Raw genomic sequence first — 21,161 nt, 5'->3', positions numbered from 1 at the left:
TATTTTATAATGTGAACGTTTGCAATAATCGTCAGGACGTGTGGCATATGTCTACTTTACTCGTGTGTTACACTAGCACATGGACGCTACAGTATTTAATATGATTAGATCAAATAACTTTGTCACAAACATAAGATGAGTAGGATTGCTGAACTTTGCAATGCCGCTGTTGCTATGGCTACGATGCTTCATTAGTTCAATAAGTCCCACCCTCCGACCACAGTCACCTACACGCTTTAAGGAGTCGCTGTTTTTATGTGTCCTGGATGTAGGATACTCGTTTAAAGAGTGACACGAGCCGAATGTAAGCAGTTCTCCTGAGTCGACCGACTGGTCTCATTATAAACCATTAAATATTTCACTGGAGCTACTTAAAAGTTATACAGCAGGCTACACAAAAAGCAAACTTGAGCGACCCGCTTGCGTTCGCTTGAAGTATGAGCTAGGAGCAGTGCCACATCTCGGTCGGAGCCAGACATAAATGTAAGTTTCTGTTTTTATTCCGCCTGTGAAATGCAACTTTATATCGGAGCTATTTGATATTTGGTTTGTTTCAAGTCATTTTATGAAGCGCAAATGTCACACGTGGTCTTTGTTAAGAGTAACTCCAAGATAACGTCCACGTCACTGTGTTAAAAGTGAGAAGTAGCCTAATTCACAAATTCAGTCATAAAATAACGCAAATAGCCAGACTGGCACCTACGTTCTTTTTATTGTAGTTAAAGTTAGTTCGTGTTTCTCTAAATCGGATCTCTTCCTATAGTCAACTTATAGAATGCAAAGATAATTGCTGACAACCTGTTTCCTTTGGTAAAAGTAACAGATTTCAGTTGTCTTTCAAAGTAAAGCAAGGATAATTTTTGTTTAGGGATCAAAATATTTTATATTTTGCAGAAATAATACCACAACATGCTGAAATATTAGGATGTCGCTTAAACGAGCGTGCACTGGATGTCCTTTTATAAGTGATATGAGTTTGCAACCAGCGATGATGCAGATATAGCCTACCACAGACACGCACGGTTCTGAAATGTGCTGTCACTGTCTTAGTAGCGTGTTTGACTGCAGAATCACACGCTCAGTGCTTGTAAAGTCAATATGACGCACACACCAAACGAACCACAAACACACCCATTTCCACGCTTTGTCGGAAAAAGCAGCTGCTTTTACCGCAAGACCGCTTCCTTTCTCAATCTACTCTGGCGCACCAGTTCTCTGGCTCAGGGTAGGCGAGTGAACTGATAAAGACTGCAGGCAGTAAAACTCACATATTGACCCTCTGATACCGTGCAACACGAGCTCTGTCGCACCGTAGCAGTTCACTGTTGCAGTGAAGCAGAGAAACAACCAACAGGTGTTGGTTTTGGCAAGTTTGATCAGTAAGTTTTAGTCAAGCGCGATTGCTAGAAACTTCTCTAATTCTTCTGTTTTACCTGGAGATTCTGTCCCATTGGTCTTTCCAGTGTTGTTTGTATTGTTAATGTTCGTCCTTCACTACTGAATAAGATGAGGGAACGAAGTCACCGAAGGGCGTGCTTGATACATACAGTTATATATTATCTGGATTTTAAAACAGTGGAAATAAACCTTCACAGAAGCCCATGCTGCAGCAGCTGCATGTTTTAAACGAACAAGATTGCATTGTCCTATAGAGCAAAGATTTCTATCCGACAAAGCTAAATTAAGAGAAAACGTGTTTATTTGGTTAGAGCATGTCCAAGTGTTGGTAAACATGTTCTTGGACAGACGCAGTTACCTCACGTCTGTATGGCTCTTTAAAAAATATATAGTGATCATTAAGGTAGCACTACCAAGGCTACAAACATTATGTTGTGGTAACCTTAATAACTAGGAAGTAAATATTCAAATTGACTGGTGTTAGACGGGATAAACTAGAAATAGCCGCAACAGACCTCCCTCTTGTGTGTGCTGATATGAGCCTGATATGAGTTTGTGTTTGGCTAGTAAGACGCATTCTTAGATTACGTCACAAATGCCAAGCCACTACTACAACCGTTTGCCTAGTGAGACCAATGGCAGTCTATCACCGAGTTAAACTAAATACACCAGGTAAATGATAACACTGAAGAAGAAAGAAAAAAAAAAAAACACATACATTGCAGGTGTCAGTAGAAGGTATAATGAAAATATATTTCCTGCTCACTTGGGCTGTGTGTAAAGAGGCTCTGTATCCAACAGAAAGATGGAAAAATCTGAACAAATGGAAAGACTGTTGCCATAATTTAGAATGTTAAGAATGACAGAACTGTGTGGCAATGCAAAGCCTTGTCATTTTGAGACAAAATATAAAATGTATTTGCTATCTTCTCATTGGTGAGTTATGTTTAGTTTATTTTAGTAGTTAAGGTGTACATTGTGGTTCAGGAAAGCTGAGTGACGTGTGCATGTGTGTGTGTGTTTGTTTGTGTGTGTGTGTGTGTGTGTGGAGTAAAAGTCGGAGGGATCTAAGTGGCAGAGGTCTGGAGTTAGGCTTTCTGGGGTCAGAACTCCAATTCTAAATTGTGTATTTGGCAAATCATTTTGCTGATTAAACTGTCATTCATATCATCTTACTGTGTCTGTGCACATGTGAGTAAGTCTGGTTTCTATGTTGAGATGATGTTCTGTGCACGTATGAGAAAGTTTTGTCTGTGTGTAAAGATAATAATAATAATAATAATAATACATTTTATTTAAATAGCACCTTTCAAGCATAGAGCACACAGTTCTTTCTAGAGCAGATAAAGGAATGAGGTATACAGTATAATTACAACACAAGGGGTACAGTAAAAGCAGCATAAAAGGGAAGAACGAACAGCAAATAAAACAGCAACATTCAGAAAGCTATAATAAAACGTGAATAGAATAAGAATAAGAATAAAACCAAGAGAGGAAAGAAGCACAGTAAGTAAAACACATTTTTATAAAAAAACAATACAAGGAAATGATAAAACAGCAGCAGTAGGACCCAGCAAGTAAAAAGTAAAAATCACAGTATATAGCTATCGATCATTACAGAAGGCAGTTCAGTAAAAAAAAAAAGAATTAAAAAAGAAGAAAAAAAGTTTTTATGCTGGTTTTAAAAGCAGAGACTGTATCAGCAGACCTAATATTGTATGGGTGGCTGCTCTAGAGCCTAGGGGCCATTATGGTGAAGGCTCGATCACCTCTTGATTTTTAATCTAGACTCTGGAACAGCGGATAATTCGTGAAATACATTTCAGTGATAATACATTTTAAAAGTTTAGGTCAGGCAGCTGTAATGTGGCACAGGTGTGCGAGCGTAATGTGGTGCAGGTGTGTGGGTGGAATGTGGTGCGAGTGTAACATGGTGCAGGTGTTCAGGTGTAACATGGTGCAGGTGTGCAAGTGTAACACAGCGAGGTGGGCGGGTGTAACATGGTGCAGGTGTGCAGGTGTAACACAGTGAGGTGGGCGGGTGTAACATGGTACAGGTGTGCAGGTGTAACACAGCGCAGGTGTGCAGGTGTAACATGGCACAGGTGTGCATGTGTATCACGCCACAGGTGTGCAGGCATAGAAAACAGCTGCAAGTCGAGGGCCATCAGCTGGCCCCGCCCAGTTTGTGCATTGGGCCCCAACACGTCAAATCTGGAGGGTTAGATAACCTACAGGGACACGACCCACAGATGTCAATAAAGGGATTATCCTCGCCCCAGGATCCCGCCCTGCTGTCTGTTGACTGAAGGGGTGAAGTCGCGTCGACACGCTGTTGCAAAGATGAGCAGGATTTAGCCCCTCCCTTAGGCGACCATAGGCAGAGTCCGCTCTAAATGTCTTTACATCCCAGCTGCACCGTGCCTCAGGCTAATGACCTTTAACCAGAATTCACCTTTCAACACATTCTGCGGAAGTATGGATTGCTATTGATTTTTCTTCAGTTGCCATGGTTGCATTACTGTGTGATATCTGTCTTTGATGTGGTCACTTATGCATTAATGTCACATCATTGCTCTTCGCATCTCTGCACACTGTCATGTTATCTTAGATTTATTTACGCTGAAGTTTGACTTTTCAGGTAAAGAGAGGGCTGGGTTATTTCTTCCTAGGCAGTCTAGCAGGTGCCGGACTCAATATGATTAACACACTAACTGTGAAGAAAACATCTTTGTTTGTTTTTGTTGAATTGAGGCTGATGTCTGTCTGTCACCTTTCTTTTTCGTTCTGGGCGAAAGAACCCAGAGGAAAGTGAAGTATGAGTGTACACATGACTGGCTGTATGAAGTTCATACTCAGCCAAAGTTTCCGTGTTCCCTAAATACTTAGAAGCAGCATTTGCAGCTGTTGTGACAAGTGGAGATTGGAGTTTAGAGTTGGGGTTATAGGGTTAGGGTTAGAGTTGTGTATGTGGTTAGGTTAAGGGTTAGGTTTTTTGTACACGGCGTTCTATCCTCTTTCTCTGTTTGCCTGCCTGTTTCCTGTTCAGGTTGCTAAGCGATAATGAGCGGTGACATCATCACCTGGCTGTGAGCGGATGCTGGGGGGTTTTCTGGTCTGGGCCCGGTTCTACCCCGTCGGGGGCTGAGAGAGAGAGCGACAGCATGGAAGCAGCCCCCAGTACCAGCGCGACCCAGGCGGCTCACAGCGTCTGTCTGAGGGACCAGGTATCCAGGAACACTGGAACCCCACAGCGAAACGCCGGTGCCCTCAGTGACCCTGGCCCAACCGCCATCCTGGAGAAAACACTGGAGTTCTTCAGGATATGTGACATCGAAGACAAAGGATTCATCACTCGCAGAGATATGCAGGTACAGCTAGTGCATGTCAGACACACACACATACACACACACACACACACATACTTACACACACACTTACACACACACAGCAGCCCTTTTTTCTGGCTTTTTTCACTACTCTGTAAAGCGTCTCTGTGACAGTTCTCAGTAAAAAGTGCTATACAAATACACACACACACACACACACACACACACTTACACACACACAGCAGCCCTTTTTTCTGGCTTTTTTCACTACTCTGTAAAGCGTCTCTGTGACAGTTCTCAGTAAAAAGTGCTATACAAATACACACACACACACACACACACACACACTTACACACACACAGCAGCCCTTTTTTCTGGCTTTTTTCACTACTCTGTAAAGCGTCTCTGTGACAGTTCTCAGTAAAAAGTGCTATACAAATACACACACACACACACACACACACACACACACAATGTTTCCACCAGGAAAACAGATAGTGGAGGGGGAAGTCCCTCAGAGAGTAAGCAGTGGTGTTTGTGAAGTGGTGAGCTGTGTGGTATTCGCAAGGTATAGCCTACACTTGACCTGGTGAAAACATGACTGCAGGATGCCAGTTTTGTCAAACGGCATACATTTATTGAATGGTTCATCTGTATTCCCCTCAGTCCTGGGCTGATAAAACTCTCACACAGATCTCCATGCTGTGTGTGAATGGGTCCTTGCTGTGCTGTTGGACAGTAAGATGTAGAAGGTTTTGCTGTAAGATCTCTTGCCGGCCACACTGGGCATTAATTGCTGCTGTGTTTCACTGTTAAAAAGAGCCTCAAATCAAAGGGCAGTTATGGTGATGAAAGCTGTGTGCGCCCCCCCGCCCCCCATGTGATAAAATGTGCTGTGAGAACAGCGGCAGTCCAGAGCAGCTTCTGTTGTAATTAAGTGGGAGGATGCCATGCCCCGCCCACCCTGCCATGCCCTGCCCCTGCCCCCACACACACCCCCACCCCCACCCACGCCCATGCCCCACCATGCCCACTCTGCCCCACCTGGGCTGATCAGGGCTTCCAACACTAGTGAACACTGTGGGTTCAAGGGGTTGCGCTGCAAACACCAAAATGTATGTTGATCTTAATAAGTATTTTAGTCTTATATTTAGACTTTATATTATTTCTATTACTTTTTTTTTTTTTGCTAAACAAGGCAAAAGATTACCAATGGGGGTGTCTGTTTGACTTCTTTCAAGATTTGCCAGTGGGGTAAGACAGTTTAATTTAAGCAGTAACTTAAAACAAGCTAATATTTTGTACTTGAAAGAAAAAAAAGATTTGAAGTCTCATCATAAGGCTAAAACACTTGTTAAGACAGATATTTTTTTGTAGTGTGGGGGCCCTTGACAACCTCAGGCTCTTATTATAGGCGACCTTCCGTTCCCCCTCTCCTCCTCCCCTCCCCTCCTCGCCTCTCCCTTCCTCCTCTCCTCGCCTCTCCCTTCCTCCTCTCCTCCTCTCCTCTCTGCATTGTTGTGTAGATGCAGTCTCTGTTCCTCTCTGCTTTGCCTTTGTCCTTACAGTTCAGCCTCACGCACTGAAGAGCTCTGATCCTGTTTATCAAACCAAACCAATGCATAATTTACCCACGATGCCTGCTGTATTCATACAAAAAAAACAAACAAAAAAACCCTGTTTAGAATAAACATGCTTCTAAATGGAGCTTTATGCAAAGTGAGTCTTTCTGCTGCACGTCCAGCACGGCTTAAGTACACTGAGTTTGACATGTTTTGCTGGTCCAGCAGCACTTGAGTACGATGTGTTTAATGTATGCTGTAGATTCAGCAGCTCTGGAGTACACTGTGTTTTATGTGTTTGATATGTAATGTGCAGCTAATCCTGTGTGGATTTAACTCCTTCATGTAAGTGTTACTTACACTCACATGAGAAGCCCACTGCTCTGTTAACAAGATGTGATAAGAAAGTTTAAGAAAAAAATTGGAAGATGTAACATTCCTGAAACAATTAATGTTGCTAGCTGCGATCAAATTGAATATTTTGAAAGAAAGCATCGGAGCTAATTGGCTAGAGTACATAGTCTCTTGGGAAGACGAGGGTGCATTGACAAATTCCCCCTCATAGTGTGATTGTTCCCTGCTTCAGGTGATTGACAGGTGTTGGGTTTATGTGCCTGTGAACACAGCAGCGGTCTTTTGAAAGCTGTGATGGTGGAAGGCGTATTAAACCTGATTGGCTGACCCCGTCCTGAACCTTGTGTGTGACAGAGACTGCACAGGAGCCTGTCCCTCAGCGCAGACGAGCTGGAGAACGTCTTCGACACGCTGGACACCGATGCCAACGGCTACCTCACCCTGGAGGAGTTCTCTTCCGGATTCAGTGGGTTCTGATTGGCCGCTCAGATGTCACATGTCAGCTCCAAGCTGTCAGTCTTTTGTTGGAGCATTTAGAACGGAAGAGGACAGGGTTATGTTATTTGCCTCGGTCATTTTATACTGTTTTAAATACTTCCATTATTTAAAATGAAAGCAGTTACTTCAAAAACTAAAAGCAAAAACACATTGAAAATGATTATATGAAAACTGCATTGAAGATGTTAACTATATAGTTCATTATTTTGTCAGGAATTCAAAAATTTGACTTAAAGATTTAAGAAATGAATTAGTTTGACCATAAAAATATATTTACATGAAGTATGCATGGTAACAGTTGGTAACAGGTCACAGGTGTTGGCGTTAGTGATGTGTTGGGGGTTGTTGGCATTAATGTGATAGATTGTGTTGGGTGATGTCCCTGTGCAGGTCACTTCCTGTTTGGGCGGAGAATCTCGGTGGCGGAGGCGGGGGAGGTGGAGGGGGAGGCGTGCGTGGCGCCAGGCTCCTTGGAGGTGCTGTACCAGAGGCAGTGGGAGGCGCGATTGGTGAGAGGCGAGGATGATGAGGAGAGACACTTCTGCATGCTGATGGAGAGCCTGGGCGCCAGCAGCATCTTTGAGGAGTAAGAGCAGAGAGGCTGAAGGGATGGGGTGGGGCTTGGGCGGGGCTACAGGGTTGGGCAGGGCTGTGGAGATGAGGCGGGGCCTGGTCTCTGTGCTGTACCACATGTTGAAACAAATCAAATTTAAATGTCTGTGGCTCATTTAGTTTCTGTTCGGAAACTGTTTCCAAGCTCTTGTGAAGGTGCTCTTTGTCAATTGCAGTAGTTTCTGTCTGATGCTATGAGACTTAGCACGGTGGGCTCATTCCAGTTGCGTTCTTTCCTCGCTGCTTGGCTCCATCCAATGAAGGACGCAAGGAAAGGGTGCGAGGGAGGGACACATGGACGGCGGAATCAAGGAAACGTGTGTTAGGCAAATGGAACGCCCTTACTCAGTCAATTTTAAGCCACATCAATTACAGACATGACAGATGTGGAGAGGTGGATCCACAGGCCGATATGTCACACGTTCCAAAAGATACTTCGGCAAAGGATGCACTCGTGTATCCTTGCTGAAGCATCCTCCAGGAGCCTCCAGGCTCCTCCGAGGAGCATATTACGGGTTGGAATGTCCTTAACAATGGCATACCTCGATCAATTTCCCGGTCAGGCGGGGACTGAGGTGATTAAGAGGGATAAAATATGTAATTGGAATGAGCCCAACGTCTCCTCTCTAGGCGTAGACCATACCCAAATTTGACCTCTCCTGCCCTGCCCCCAGCCCAGCCCAGGTACGTAGCCTGTGGGCCCAGCTTCGTCGGGATGAGCCTCACCTCCTGTCCAACTTTGAGGAGTTCCTGGCCAGGGTCACGTTCCAGATCAACGAGGCCAACCAGGAGAAGAAGGAGATGGAGAGCGCCCTCAAGAGGTGAGTGCCACACAGTCTGTATGGGAACCAGGTGACCAGCTCAACCTTTCTACTTCCTCCTGATTGTGTCAGTTAATATTCATAAAGATGTGCGTCCAACAACAGGTCATCCAACCCCACTAATATTGGCCTTGGTCACACCCATTTGTGAATATGTGTTGAAAAATGCATCAAACTGAGTCATCACAGATACTGTGGATCTTTGAGATGCAAATGTTGAAGTGTTCTTTCACTCATAAAAACATTTTAAAAAATTATTTAGCACAGAATGGAGGTGCTTCCTGCCTCTCACCCGGTGCATGCTGGGATAGGCTCCTTCCCCCCATCCCCCCTTCCCACCCGCTTACCCTGACCAGGATAAGCGGGTTAGATAATGGGTGGATGGAGAATGGGGATGCCTGTTACGAATGTATGAGCTTAGACGTGAGTGGAATAGGGAGGTCAGGGCTCTTGTGCTGACAGACTTTGGGCCTTTCAGAAGAATGAACATGTGACTTTTTGACTTGTCACATAGTGAGCCTGTTAAACTCCTGCCCTCGTCTGGAATCTCTGAATCTCTTTAACCCTAAATTTGCCGACACTTCAGTCCTTCAATGGTTTATGATTTTAGAGTGTTTTTAAGTGGCCGGTGAGTGAATAAACAACACATGAAAGCAACTGCTGCGTAAACACCCCACTTTTTACAAACAACCAGCCCAACATGGCCCCCCACTTATTGAAAAACAACCATTTGCTATCAAACCCTGAAAGGCTGATTTGGTCCTTGTAGGAATACCATCAGATACAGCTTTCTTATTTCATCTCCTCACTCAGGTTTCCTTGTAAATGTGATTTAATGGACAGCTTCTTTATCACGTTCAAGGATACGTTCGAAGGTCCGGGTATGGTGGTACAGTAATGCCTTACAGAATGTGTAATTTATCCTTTTCAAATGACCAGTAATCTGCAGGAAAAACATGTGTGTCTGTAAACAGTGTGACTTTACTAAGACCAGCAATACATTCTTTGAATCTTTTCCCCTGTAAGTGAGAATTAGGAGCATGCAGGTAGTGGAATGTGCACTCACTGAACGTACATTGAGTGATTTTAATTGGCAGTCTAAAAGAGTGTTTTTAATTGCCGCTTTCTCTGGTGTCTGTATGTGCGTTTGATTAGCACCTGTGCTACAGCAATGCTTTGTGATGTCCCGACCACGTCTTTTGTCTGTTGTTGTGCTGATGGCTCCTATAAGGCTTACGTAAGGCACGTGTATAAGAGGAATGTAAATGGGGGTCCTTGTGGTTCAGGATATAGAAATTAATTCACGGAGCTTTCACCTATTTTCCTCTTATCAAGCGAAGTCGGCACAGAGCTCAGAGCTGAGGTTGTTTTTGCAGAAAATCTGCGACTCATGACGATGAGATTCAGCGTCTGTACGAGGAGATGGAGCAACAGATCAAGTCTGAGAAGGACAGGATCCTTCTGCAGGTATGGTCACCCTTACCCAGCATGCACTGCTATAGTATGCACACCCTTACTCGGCATGCACTGCTACAGGTGCTGTCACCCTTACCCGGTATGCACTGCTACACATACATCGCCCTTACCCAGCATGCACCGCTATAGGTGTGGTCACATTTACTCAGCATGCACTGCTAGAGTTGCTGTCACCCTTACCCCATATGCACTGCTACATGTACATCACCCTTACCCAGCATGCTCTGCAACAGGTACATTGCTCTTACCTAGTGTGCACTGCTACAAGAACTGTCACCCATGCCCAGCATGCACCCTTACAGGTATCATCACCTCACCCAGAATGTACTGCTACAGTATGCTCACCCTTGGCATACACTGCTACAGGTGCTGTTTTACTTATCTAGCATGCACAAGTACAGTTGGTGCCGGCAAATAGGACTGTGGTAACCAGCATGCAGTGCTCTAGCAGTCTTTCTTCCTCTTTCCTGCAGGATTCTGAGCGCTTCCTGTCACGCAGTCAGGACCTGGAGCAGCAGCTCAACCACAAGGAGCAGGAGCTGGAGCAGATCTTTCACAAACACAGGAGGGTGAGATTTGCATCTACTTCTTTATTCCTCTGCCTGACTCCACCTTACATCCATTCTCACCACTCTCCATCCAGTGTCACCCCTCTCCATTCCATTCTCACCACTCTCGATCCAGTCTCATCACTCTACGTCCATTCTCACCGCTCTCTATCCAGTCTCACCACGCCCCATCCAGTTTCACCACGCCCCATCCAGTTTCACCACTCTCCATCCCACGCTCTCCCACAAACATTTTCCAGCTCCCATCCACCCAGTCAACAGGTTTGACTGTCACTCTAGCTCTATAAATGATATTAGTTATGATGGCAGATACAGCTGCTGTAACTGATTTAGCGTAACCCATCAGAGAAGTGAGCTGTTTCGGCTTGGCCTCTCATTACGTGACTTTCAGTGTACAAATCTGTGTACTGCCTCTGCAGTCCACCCAAGCTAATTGTGCTGAAAGTCAACATGAGTTTGTAAATTTCCCTGAGTTCTTTCTTAATAAAGAGAAGCTGGCATCTTCCTTGGCACAGTCATTAAAAGCTGTTTACGGGGTGCTTGGTGGGCCTTAATTACTGCCGCTAATGAGTAGCTCCGCGTTTCTCTCTGTAAACATCGTTTCTGTACAAAAGGAATGCCAGCATGAAGCTGGATCAATGCTGGATTAACGCAGCTTGTGTTAACGTGCAGAATTACTGTGCGTGTGCATGTGTGCGTGTGTTTGTGTTTTGCATGCGTGTGTGTACATATGTGACACCTCTGTGCGTGTGTGTGTGTGTGTTTGTGTTTTACGTGTGTGTGTGTGTACATATGTGACGCCTGTATGTGTGTGTGTGCGTGTGTGTGTGGTATGTGTTTTGCATGCATGTGTGTACGTACGTGACACTTGTGTGTGTGTTTGTGTTTTCCATGCCTGCATGTGTACATATGTGACACCTGTATGTGCGTGTGTTTGTGTGTGGGTTTGTGTTTTGCATGCGTGTGTGTGTACATATGTGACGCCTGTGTGTGTGTGTGTGTGTGTGTGTGTGTGTTCATATTTGACGCCTGTGTGTGTGTGTGCAGTTGGAGCTGCAGTGTCAGGACCTGGAGAGCCAGCAGCTGGAGAGCAGGGTGGAGAACGTGAAGCTCAAACAGACCAATGAGGAGCTGCAGCGGGAGCTGAGACACACCTGCCAGGAGCTCAGTCTTGCCCAGGAGAGCCTCAGCCGCCTGCAGGAGGAGGCCTCCCACCTGCACCAGGACCGCGAGCTGTGAGCCCCCTCCCTCCATCACTTATAAGAGACTGATAACTGTGCGTGTGTGTGTGTGTGTGTGTGTGTGTGTGTGTGTATGTGTGTGCGCTGCACCAGGACCGCGAGCTGTGAGTAATCTTCTCTCCCTCGCATATAACAGACTGGTAATTGTGTCTGTGTGCATGCGTGCGTGTGTGTGTGTGCGTGCGTGCGTGCGCTGCTACAGGAACACGAGATGTGAGTTATCACAGAGTCATAAATGTGAATGACCAGCGCCTGCCTCTGCTATGAAGTTATGAAGCAGATCTCTATACTGTGTGAAGGATCCTGTGTGCAGAGTGAAGGATCCTGTGTGCAGAGGTGTGTGTGAGCTGTTTTGTTTGTGGTTTTGTGAACAGGGAGCTGTATCGAGTCACAGAGGGGATGCAGCGAGAGAGGGCGAGCCTTCTAAAACAGCTGGACCTGCTGAGGTACAGAACCTAGCAGAACCGCACACAATCTGCACCTTCTATGGTTCGGAACATTACAGAACCACAAACTGTCTGGATTTGCTGAGGTACAGAACCTAGCAGAACCGGACACAGTCTGGACCTGCTGAACATGTGTGTGTATGTAATCCCGCGATACACACACATGATGCATGTATACAGTATGTAATGTGCGTATAGCAGGGTTTCTGCAGAAAGAATAAGATAGCTCAGTCTTGTTGTCTCATCTTGTCACCTCAATACAGTTCATCTTACACCCTGTATCCCTTAATGTTCTAATGCCAGTAGAACAGTAGAAGCAATAGAACCCTCTCACCTGGCAGTCACATCTGTGTAAGTGTGCAGTTTGGACATTAAGAGGAGTCTCAATTACAGTGGTGCAAATACACATTCAGCATATTTCATATATAGCACATATATTTTACATGTATGTTGTACATGTCCCTCTCTTAGTTAATCCAGCTGCTTTGTACAATATGTGCTCATACCGCTTGATATTCTGTGTCCCCCACTCCCCTCCCCCCACCCCCCAAATTCTGTCCAGGGAAATGAATAAACTCTTGAGAGACGAGCGGGACGTGTGTTACTCAGTAAGTACCTGTGCTTTTTATGAGCTGCGGGATCGAGTCAGACCACAGGGATTCACATGGTAGACATGGACCGGAACACCTGCTCAATGTCTCTCGGTTTTTCATATTCTGATAATAAGGTATAATTTGTTAAGTTAATGAAGCTGCGTATGCATCTCCCTTCCTATTGTCATTCGGAGAACTGTGCAACTGATTGATATTTAGGGAGCCACACTGTAGGAGAGTATTATTATGAAAACGCTTTTAGCATTTGTAGCGAATTTTTGTCAGACAAACTTCGGTGTTCTTACTTTGAAAAGAAACCGGAGAAATGACTCCCGCTCTTCACTCCGCGGCAGAAATCCAAGGATTCGCTCAGAAAGTCCCGGAAGCACAGGCCAGGGTGGCTGGGGCTGCACCACGACGAGAGGCAGCAGTCCTTAAAAAGGTGGGCGTTTCAGACGCGTTCGGTGACTTTAACGCACAGAGTTGTGCCATTACTGGAAAGTAAGGGACACCTGAACAGTTGCCATGCCATGAAAGGGCAAAGGGTGGAGGATGGGTACTGCTCCGACTGAGAGCTGTGTCAGACGCAGGGCATGTTTACGTTGCGAATCGTCTTCTCTGTAGAGATTCACTTTGGAGTTATACCCTCAATATGGTTGAACCCTGGGGTCTCAACGAGTTTCTTAATCTGTCCTGGTTTCTATAAGTGTTGATATTCAGCATAACAGAAACACAATTTATTATTGTCGATTGTTTTTTCCGATTGGTGATTTGTTTTTTAGTTGTCTCATTTGTATTGCTGTAAGTATTGCGGTGATTGTTCTGGTAGTCTATATTCAAATACAGGCCTTATGTTTGCCCCTGTTGGAAGCACGTGATCTGTGTCAATCATTGGCTACATCTGTTGGAGACTAAGAGCTGCTGATTTTGTACTATGCCTCTCTTATATGACCGATCATGACACAGTAGCGTTGAAATGCATCCGTTTTATTTTTCACCGTTAAAGGGCTTATTTTGTATCAGTGTGCTCCAGACTTATTTGTTTTGCAGTGCTTATTTACTGTCAGCGTGCAGCTGTAGCTGTGCTGTCTGTGGGTTTGGAGGCGATTAAATTGAGTGACATGGTGCAGAGTAACACATGTAGTGGTCTGTGGGTAGCACACGCTCTTGAATAACACACAGAGGACGTCTCTCTCTCTCTCTCTCGTTCATTAGTGACGATGAGGACGACCTGGCACTGCTGTCCGCGATGAAGAGCTTGGGGGGTGTGAACGGGCAGGGGCCGGGCCTCAGCGCCGAGGCTCTGGGTTCGAAAGCGGGCCCCGGTAAAGGTCAGCTCCAGAGGATTATCTCCATCGAGGAGGACCACCTGCCCCACCTGCTGCAGCAGCACTACCAGGCTCAGCTGCAGCAGTGGGGCGAGGAGGAGCAGGAGGAGCAGGAGGAGGAGGGGGAGGGGGAGGAGTGCTCAGATCTGGAGATGAGTGACATTTACCCCTGCCCTCTGACCTCCACTGCTCCCGAAACCCTACAGGACTCCCCACCCACAGAGCAGAGGGCTCACCCCTCCCCCGCCAACACAGACACTCCCCACGATGACACGGACACGCCCCTCACTGAAACAGACACACCCCACACTGACACAGACACGCCCCTCACTGACACAGACACGCCCTCCTCCCCCAGGGGGCAGCCTGTCGGCAAGGAAACCATCCGGCAGGTAAGCTGTGCACCCTGTCTGCTGTTTTACTGTAAAAGACTTTTTAAAATGTACTTTGCTTTTAAGCTTTAAACTTTTTTATTTCCTGTTTTTCACATGTTCCCTAGGAATATATCGCCCTCTCTCTCTGCTACCAATTTACTTTACACATTCAGGCAATTAGCAGATGCGCTTATCCAGAGCAAAGTAGGATAGCAATGCTCCACTCGGGAGTTGAACCTGCAACCTCCAAACCACGAGCTTGGTTCCTCTACACACCCCGACACAACTCTCTTGCACCTGTGTAGTGGGTCTGTACCCATGCAGAACCCATATAATGGGTCTGTACCTGTCAGTTGATAATTAACCCAGAGGGAAAGGTGTGCGGGTTTTCCATATCAGATGAACTGGCATACGGGAGGAAGGTCACATGGTGGAGGCAGGTGCGCCATTTCTCAGGAGGCCAGAGCAGGCCTTCTCTCTTATAAGGACAAAGTGTACGGTCTGACTGAGCTGCTCTCTTATTAGGTCAGGCTGTATGGTGTAACTACGCTGCCTCAGGTGTGTGTGTCCATGTATAGCGCTCTTAAACAACTCCTATGTTTTGCCTAATTTCTGAAACAGCACTTTTTAAGCAGTCTCCTCAGATCATCAGTCATCAACTGTCCTTTCAGCCATTTTAGCACAAATTAAAAGTCCACCAGACAAATGTAGCTGCTACTCATTTGATACCAGCAGGACTTTGGGCGTATTCAGTCAGAAACAGAAAATTAAAGTCAGTGTATTTTTATTTTTTAGTGTATCAAGTTTTTTTTGTTATTCAATTTTGTGACCATCAGACTTGTCCAGGAGTGACCTGCTGTGTCTGTCACTCTTAGGAGGAGGGCGTGGCCTCCACTCCAGACCGCCTCTTTAAGATCGTGCTGGTGGGGAATTCCAGCGTGGGCAAGACGTCTCTGCTGCGCCGTTTCTGTGACGACTGCTTTTACCCAGGAACCTCTGCAACTGTGGGTATGTATAGTGCAGTATATAACACCATAATTGTAGCTCTCATTGCATATAGCACCCTCTACCTGTCCTAGGTAGCAGTGTAGCATTATGGGTAAGGAACTGAGCTTGTAACAACAGTACACGGTTGTACCCTTGTGCAGAGTAAAGCAAAGAAAATATCTTATCTGTAAAAATAGATTGTGTGTGAAAATGGAATTTGTGCAAGTCTGGAAAATGCCTAAATTGTAAGTGTACCTACTTCCGGCATGAACGGCACATAGTGCTGCATATACAGATGGGTGACAAATTAAAGTAAAAACCTGAATAAATGAGTGGACACAAATGTGGAAAAAAAGGTGATATGGTCAGATGAGTCATCCTTCGCCATATTCTCGACAAGTGGGCGAGTTCATGTGTGGTGTACAGCCGGAGAGCAGTACAGGCCTCAATGCTAGACCCCCCTACAGTCTCTGCTCTACAGAGTTACAGCCCACTGGGGGCTGTAATGACTGGTGTGGGAATTTTACCGTAGTCGCATTCGTCGTAGTTGAACACGCTGTAGGAATAAAGATCACGGAAACATGCTTGTTAGCCCTTCTCGTGCAGAAACATTTGGCCGAAGAACAATGGCTCATTCTTGTCTTAAACTCTTTATCTAACTCTTTGTGTGCATTCAGCGTGGAAGATTAGTGCGTGAGGGCGTGTGTTTGAGCAGCACAGAAAAGCACGGGGCCAAACACCGTCACATGCAGGGGCTTGAAGGGAAATCTCTCGCTGCATTCTCTCGCTACCATGTGGTCTCTCTTTACCTTGAGGTCTCTCTATACCCTGCTGTCTCTCTGTATCCTGTGGTCTCTCTTTACCTTGAGGTCTCTCTATACCCTGCAGTCTCTCTGTACCCTGAGGTCTCTGTACCCTGTGGTCTCTATACGCTGCTGTCTCTCTGTACCCTGTGGTTTCTTTACCCTGCAGTCTCTCTGCGGTCTCTCACCCCACAACAGGATTCTCCCCAGTTCAGCAAGACTCTTTCTCTTCATAATGTAATGATGACTGTCGGACAGGCAGAGCTGCTGGCTGTTCCAGTTACAGTGGACTTTTTCTTGCACAGTGACAGCAGTGTGCGAATTATCAGCAACACACACACACACACACACACACACACAGTAGTTTCTCACTCACTGCATCCATTAGTGCTGAAGAGAGCTTTTCTGTTTTCTGATATGTTTTTTTATTTAATGAGAAACCTTTTAACCATATCTTTTCATCTGCTTTAGTTTGTTTGTATCATGATGTATCCTTTTTGAGAGTTATCCTGCTACTTTTGTACAGTAACGTTGCTTTTTTTTTTGTTTAAATGTTAATTCTTGTAAATATTAGTGTATCTAAAGGTGGGATCGTACTTTTAATATGAGCACTAAGAGCTGACTGCAGTGAAGTACTGTATTTAAAAGCCCTGTGATTTCTGACCTTTCGGGTTTGTTTTTCTCCTTTGGATGAGTACTTTGCTCTTTATTTTTTGCAAAAAATTATTTCTAAAAATCAATGGCTGCGCTTTCATCTGACTTTCCCATCTGGAAATGATGCATATTTTCTCATTAAAATTGATTTTTCTACATGAGAGAGTACTGGGGGAAACGGTGCCTCCCTGCAGCTCTACTTAGGAAGTTACGGAAAACTGACTTTTTACCTGAAATGTAGCGGCCTTGAACACTTTTTACTGATTTGTTTTCAGTTTTGTATTTGTAGTATTTTAGATATAAAGCACCTCCATAGCTGGCTTGTAACTCCTCACCAACACACTCACGTTTAGCAAGCTTAAAATGCTGAACGTGAGTGTGTTGGTGAGGAGCCATTAGCACTCATGGTGTTTCGCATCAATGATGCTGTGTGTCTGTGTTAACACACTAACCAATACCTCAAATAAATTGCATCTGGGGTTCAGTTCTGAGGTCCTGTCCTGCGCTCTTTGGGTTTCCCGCAGGTATAGACTACAGTGTGAAGACGCTGATTGTGGAGAACAGCAAGGTGGCCCTGCAGATGTGGGACACAGCTGGACAGGAGAGGTGAGATCCACGAGCCTTTACTCTCACAGTCCTGTCTGTTTCCCTTTAAAATCAAAAGTATACTCAATTCAGCCAGGACTGTGTGTTATCAGTGTAGTGATGACTGCTGTTATCTGCTGTAGAACCAGGTCTGGCAGCCCCCACACCATGATTGGCTGTAGGGTTGCCCGGGGAGGGAGGGGATCGTACTCATTGGTCAGCTGGATGGTCCTCATCTCATTATGCACCAGCGCCTCCTCTGGTTGACCAGAGACGTGCAGTGTGCCTGTAACAGCTGCAAATTAAGTGCACTCCTTTGACGCACTGGCTGCGCAGCTCAGCTGGTGGACTGCACAGCTCAGATAGCAAACCGGAGCACTTCAGCTAGCAGACCTGCTGCAGTGAGGAGGAACATGATTGGCCATTCCAAATATGGGAAAAAGAAAAAAAACGATTGAATATAAAAGTCTAAAAAGCAGCAGTGATAAGAGTCCGTCAGTGAGCTAGACAGAGTGGAAATCACCAGCACTGCAGCCCCTCTATATGCCCCTGGCCTTCACTACAGGTGAGAACCCGGTTACCTTGCTGAAGGCGTGTTTGCTTGCGCAGGTATCGCAGCATCACCAAGCAGTTCTTCCGGAAAGCAGACGGAGTTGTGGTCATGTATGACATCACCTCCGTGCACACCTTCACCGCCGTTCGCCAGTGGCTGACCAGCATACAGGTGAGTCAGGCGTACAGGTGAGCCCTGATGCTGCCGATCAGGCTAACCTGTGCACGGACAGGGATAAGCATTATTACACACGTTCGGTAGAGGTGCCGAAAGTGTTGTGGGAACGTTTGGCGTAGGTGCTGGATGCGTTGTGGGAACGTTCGGTAGAGGTATTGAATTATCTGCCTCACTGAGGTGCCACTGATGCTTCCAGGAAGGAGCCGGGGAAACCATTCCCATCATGCTGCTGGGCAACAAAACGGACAAAGAGAACGCGAGGGAGGTCCAGGAGAGACTGGGTGACAAATTAGCCAAGGTGAGTGAGCAAGGGGCCTGTTCGTGACAGTGATAAGCTACACCCTCTGCAAATTGATTGGATCATCATTCGGCTATATTGTAATATAACCACAAGGAAAGGAACACCTGCATAAAGGTACTTGAGATGAGGCAAGATCCCAAATTTCATCCAAATCAGACAATTTCTCAAGGAGAAGAAGCATTTTGAAAATTGGTGTGAAAAATTCAGTATGGCACACTTGAAGGGTCCTTGAGACTGATTTGTTCCTCATGAGTGATTCTGGGCCATTCCAGCTCACGATTGCTTGAAGTGAAACGAGAGAAAAAATCCTAACAAAAACAATAGGGTTTGCTTCGCTGCTTGGAATACTAATATCTCTGCATTTACCACTCCCTGCCCTGAACCCCTTCCACCCCTCTGCAGGACTCCCAGCTGATCTTCTATGAGTGCAGCGCCCTCTCTGGTCACAATGTGGTGGAGTCCATGGTTCACCTGGCCAGGCAAGTGTTCAATTAATGCAGAACGTTCTGTCTAATATTACAGGGAATATTAATGTTAAAGGGAATGGGATAAGTATGCCCCTGGGCCTGCCAGCTTCAAGCTTATACACCATACCACACTTACACACCATACTACACTTACACACTTACCTTACTATACTTACACACTTACTCATCATACTACACTTACACACTTATACAACATACCACATTTACGCACAAAACATCGCACATACACAGTTACACATACCATGCTCATACTGTGTGTGTGTGTGTGTGTGTGTGTGTTGCAGGATTCTGAAGGCGCAGGAGGATCGGGAGAAGGAGAAGACTGTGCAGTTACTGCAGGAGTCCCCCAGTAACACCAAGAGATCCTGCTGCTCCCGATCGTAAAGCTGGGCCTCCCCTGTCCCCCCACAGCCGGCACCTCCTCTGTCCCTCCTGCCCCACAGCCGGCACCTCCTCTGTCCCTCCTGCCCCACAGCCGGCACCTCCTCTGTCCCTCCTGCCCCACAGCCGGCACCTCCTCTGTCCCTCCTGCCCCACGTCCCAAGTTCTCCTCTGCCCCACGGTCTGGTTCTCCTGTGTCCTGTTCCTCTATCGCTGGACCTCTTTAAACATTTAAAAGGTTCTGTGGGCTCTCCAGAGCTTACTGCAGGGGACATTGAAGAGAACCCAGTCTTGGCTGTATGAATATTACATCTGAGCAACAAGAGTGAATTCCATTATTAATGTTGCCAATTTATCTAGTTTCTCGATGCACTATTATATATAAAATAGCAATTTATTTTCCTACGTAAATAGTTTTAAAAATTAAAAATAATTCCTCCTCAAAACAAAAACAGAATGGCTTTACTTGTAAATCAAAGGGGAGAAAGATGCTTTGTTTACTTTAAGATGGTCCTACAGTACAGTTTCTACAAGGGGCTGTCCATCTCTTCTGATCTTTGATTGGTCTTTTACTGCAACTGGAAAAAATACAGTACAGAAAGACCATTTTCCTTATTGAGCTTAAAATGTCCAGTGAGGTTTCTTTGAATCTGGTTACCATGTAAACACACACCATGACTGAAAACCTTGGATGATAATGTAAAATATTGTGTAATTACAGTTTACTGTATTTGTGACAGAGGTGGTAGTTACAGTAATAAGAACTGTGCGTTGTATGTACAGTATTGTCCTGAATAGCTTACCGAATGTTTTTCTTTTTACATGGAAGTTAATGTTTAATTATTGTTTGTGATTTTGAAAGTGTGTCAAAAGCTGTAATATTATAAATACAAATATTTATTCAGCTTAGTGTACTTTCGCTGTAGAAAAGGTATTTTTGGGATTCAACATGATGTCACCATGAATTCACTGAAGCCTGTTAGAATATGTCAACTTTAAATAATTTGGTTATCCTCTGGCCTATTTTTCAGTGTAAATGTCGATAGTGCTGTTATTATTCACCTGAAAAGTCAAAATTTATCCGCATCAGCACACAGCATTAGCTACCACGCGCATGGATTTGCCTGATGTTTAAAAGCATTCTGTGCATCAATGAAACCTGTTCAAAGCTTCTCTAGTGCGGTGGCGCCCTCTGCTGGTGACCGGTGGCCAGGACATTAAAACAGTACAGAAGAGCACATACCCCACTGTGGAAAATTAGATTGTGTCCTAAACTGTCTATTGTATGAGATTCTGTTTATCACTTTGCACTGGATCAGAAGGGCATCTGTCTTTTATTATTCTAACACTCAGCGAAGTACACTGTGAAATGAACACTGATAATGAACACTGCAGAGCAGAGCACCAAACCAGCACACGTCAGCACTGTTTCGCAAACTGTTGTTTTCATTTCTGGTTTCTATCAATCGCATTTGCACATTCCTGTACAATTGGAAAAACAGTTTCTGTTATATGTTTAATGATTGAGTTTAATTATGAAAATAGAAATATGTGAGGTAAATTATGAATAAATACAAATATAACACAGAAAGGGTGAGATGTGTTTCTGATTAATCTCCTGGATTATTAAA

The 21,161-nt window shown here is 45.2% G+C and overlaps 1 protein-coding gene across 3 annotated transcripts; it reads left to right on the top strand.

The window, feature by feature from the left end:
* Positions 1-236: 236 nt before the first annotated feature.
* On the top strand, positions 237-21,121 carry LOC118231671 (ras and EF-hand domain-containing protein homolog). 3 transcript variants are annotated; one of them, XM_035425723.1, is made up of 19 exons: positions 237-483; positions 4,448-4,769; positions 6,998-7,109; positions 7,532-7,727; positions 8,428-8,574; positions 9,951-10,041; positions 10,524-10,619; positions 11,667-11,854; positions 12,235-12,306; positions 12,869-12,914; positions 13,253-13,341; positions 14,115-14,619; positions 15,477-15,609; positions 17,570-17,651; positions 18,240-18,354; positions 18,557-18,658; positions 19,064-19,140; positions 19,434-19,552; positions 19,649-21,121. In XM_035425723.1, the coding sequence occupies exons 2-18, from the start codon at positions 4,563-4,565 to the stop codon at positions 19,531-19,533; spliced, it is 2,358 nt and encodes a 785-aa protein (XP_035281614.1). In that variant the 5' UTR covers positions 237-483; positions 4,448-4,562; the 3' UTR covers positions 19,534-19,552; positions 19,649-21,121. The 3 variants fall into 3 exon arrangements, with proteins under 3 accessions (XP_035281614.1, XP_035281613.1, XP_035281615.1); XM_035425722.1 differs by having other exon boundaries at positions 19,434-21,121; XM_035425724.1 differs by lacking the exon at positions 237-483 and adding an exon at positions 1,184-1,379 and having other exon boundaries at positions 19,434-21,121.
* Positions 21,122-21,161: the final 40 nt, after the last annotated feature.

The sequence above is a fragment of the Anguilla anguilla genome, chromosome 7, assembly GCF_013347855.1.
Source record: "Anguilla anguilla isolate fAngAng1 chromosome 7, fAngAng1.pri, whole genome shotgun sequence".
NCBI classification, from domain to species: Eukaryota; Metazoa; Chordata; class Actinopteri; order Anguilliformes; family Anguillidae; genus Anguilla; species Anguilla anguilla.
This window is presented reverse-complemented; position numbering and strand designations above follow the sequence as displayed.

What these genes read in the sequence shown, in the direction of transcription:
- LOC118231671 (XM_035425723.1), top strand. Translation starts at nt 4,563, where the DNA reads ATGGAAGCAGCCCCCAGTACCAGCGCGACCCAGGCGGCTCACAGCGTC. An exon ending in AGGACAGGATCCTTCTGCAG is followed by an intron (nt 10,042 to 10,523) that starts GTATGGTCACCC and finishes TCTTTCCTGCAG; the next exon opens with GATTCTGAGCGCTTCCTGTC. An exon ending in AGCGGGACGTGTGTTACTCA is followed by an intron (nt 12,915 to 13,252) that starts GTAAGTACCTGT and finishes ACTCCGCGGCAG; the next exon opens with AAATCCAAGGATTCGCTCAG.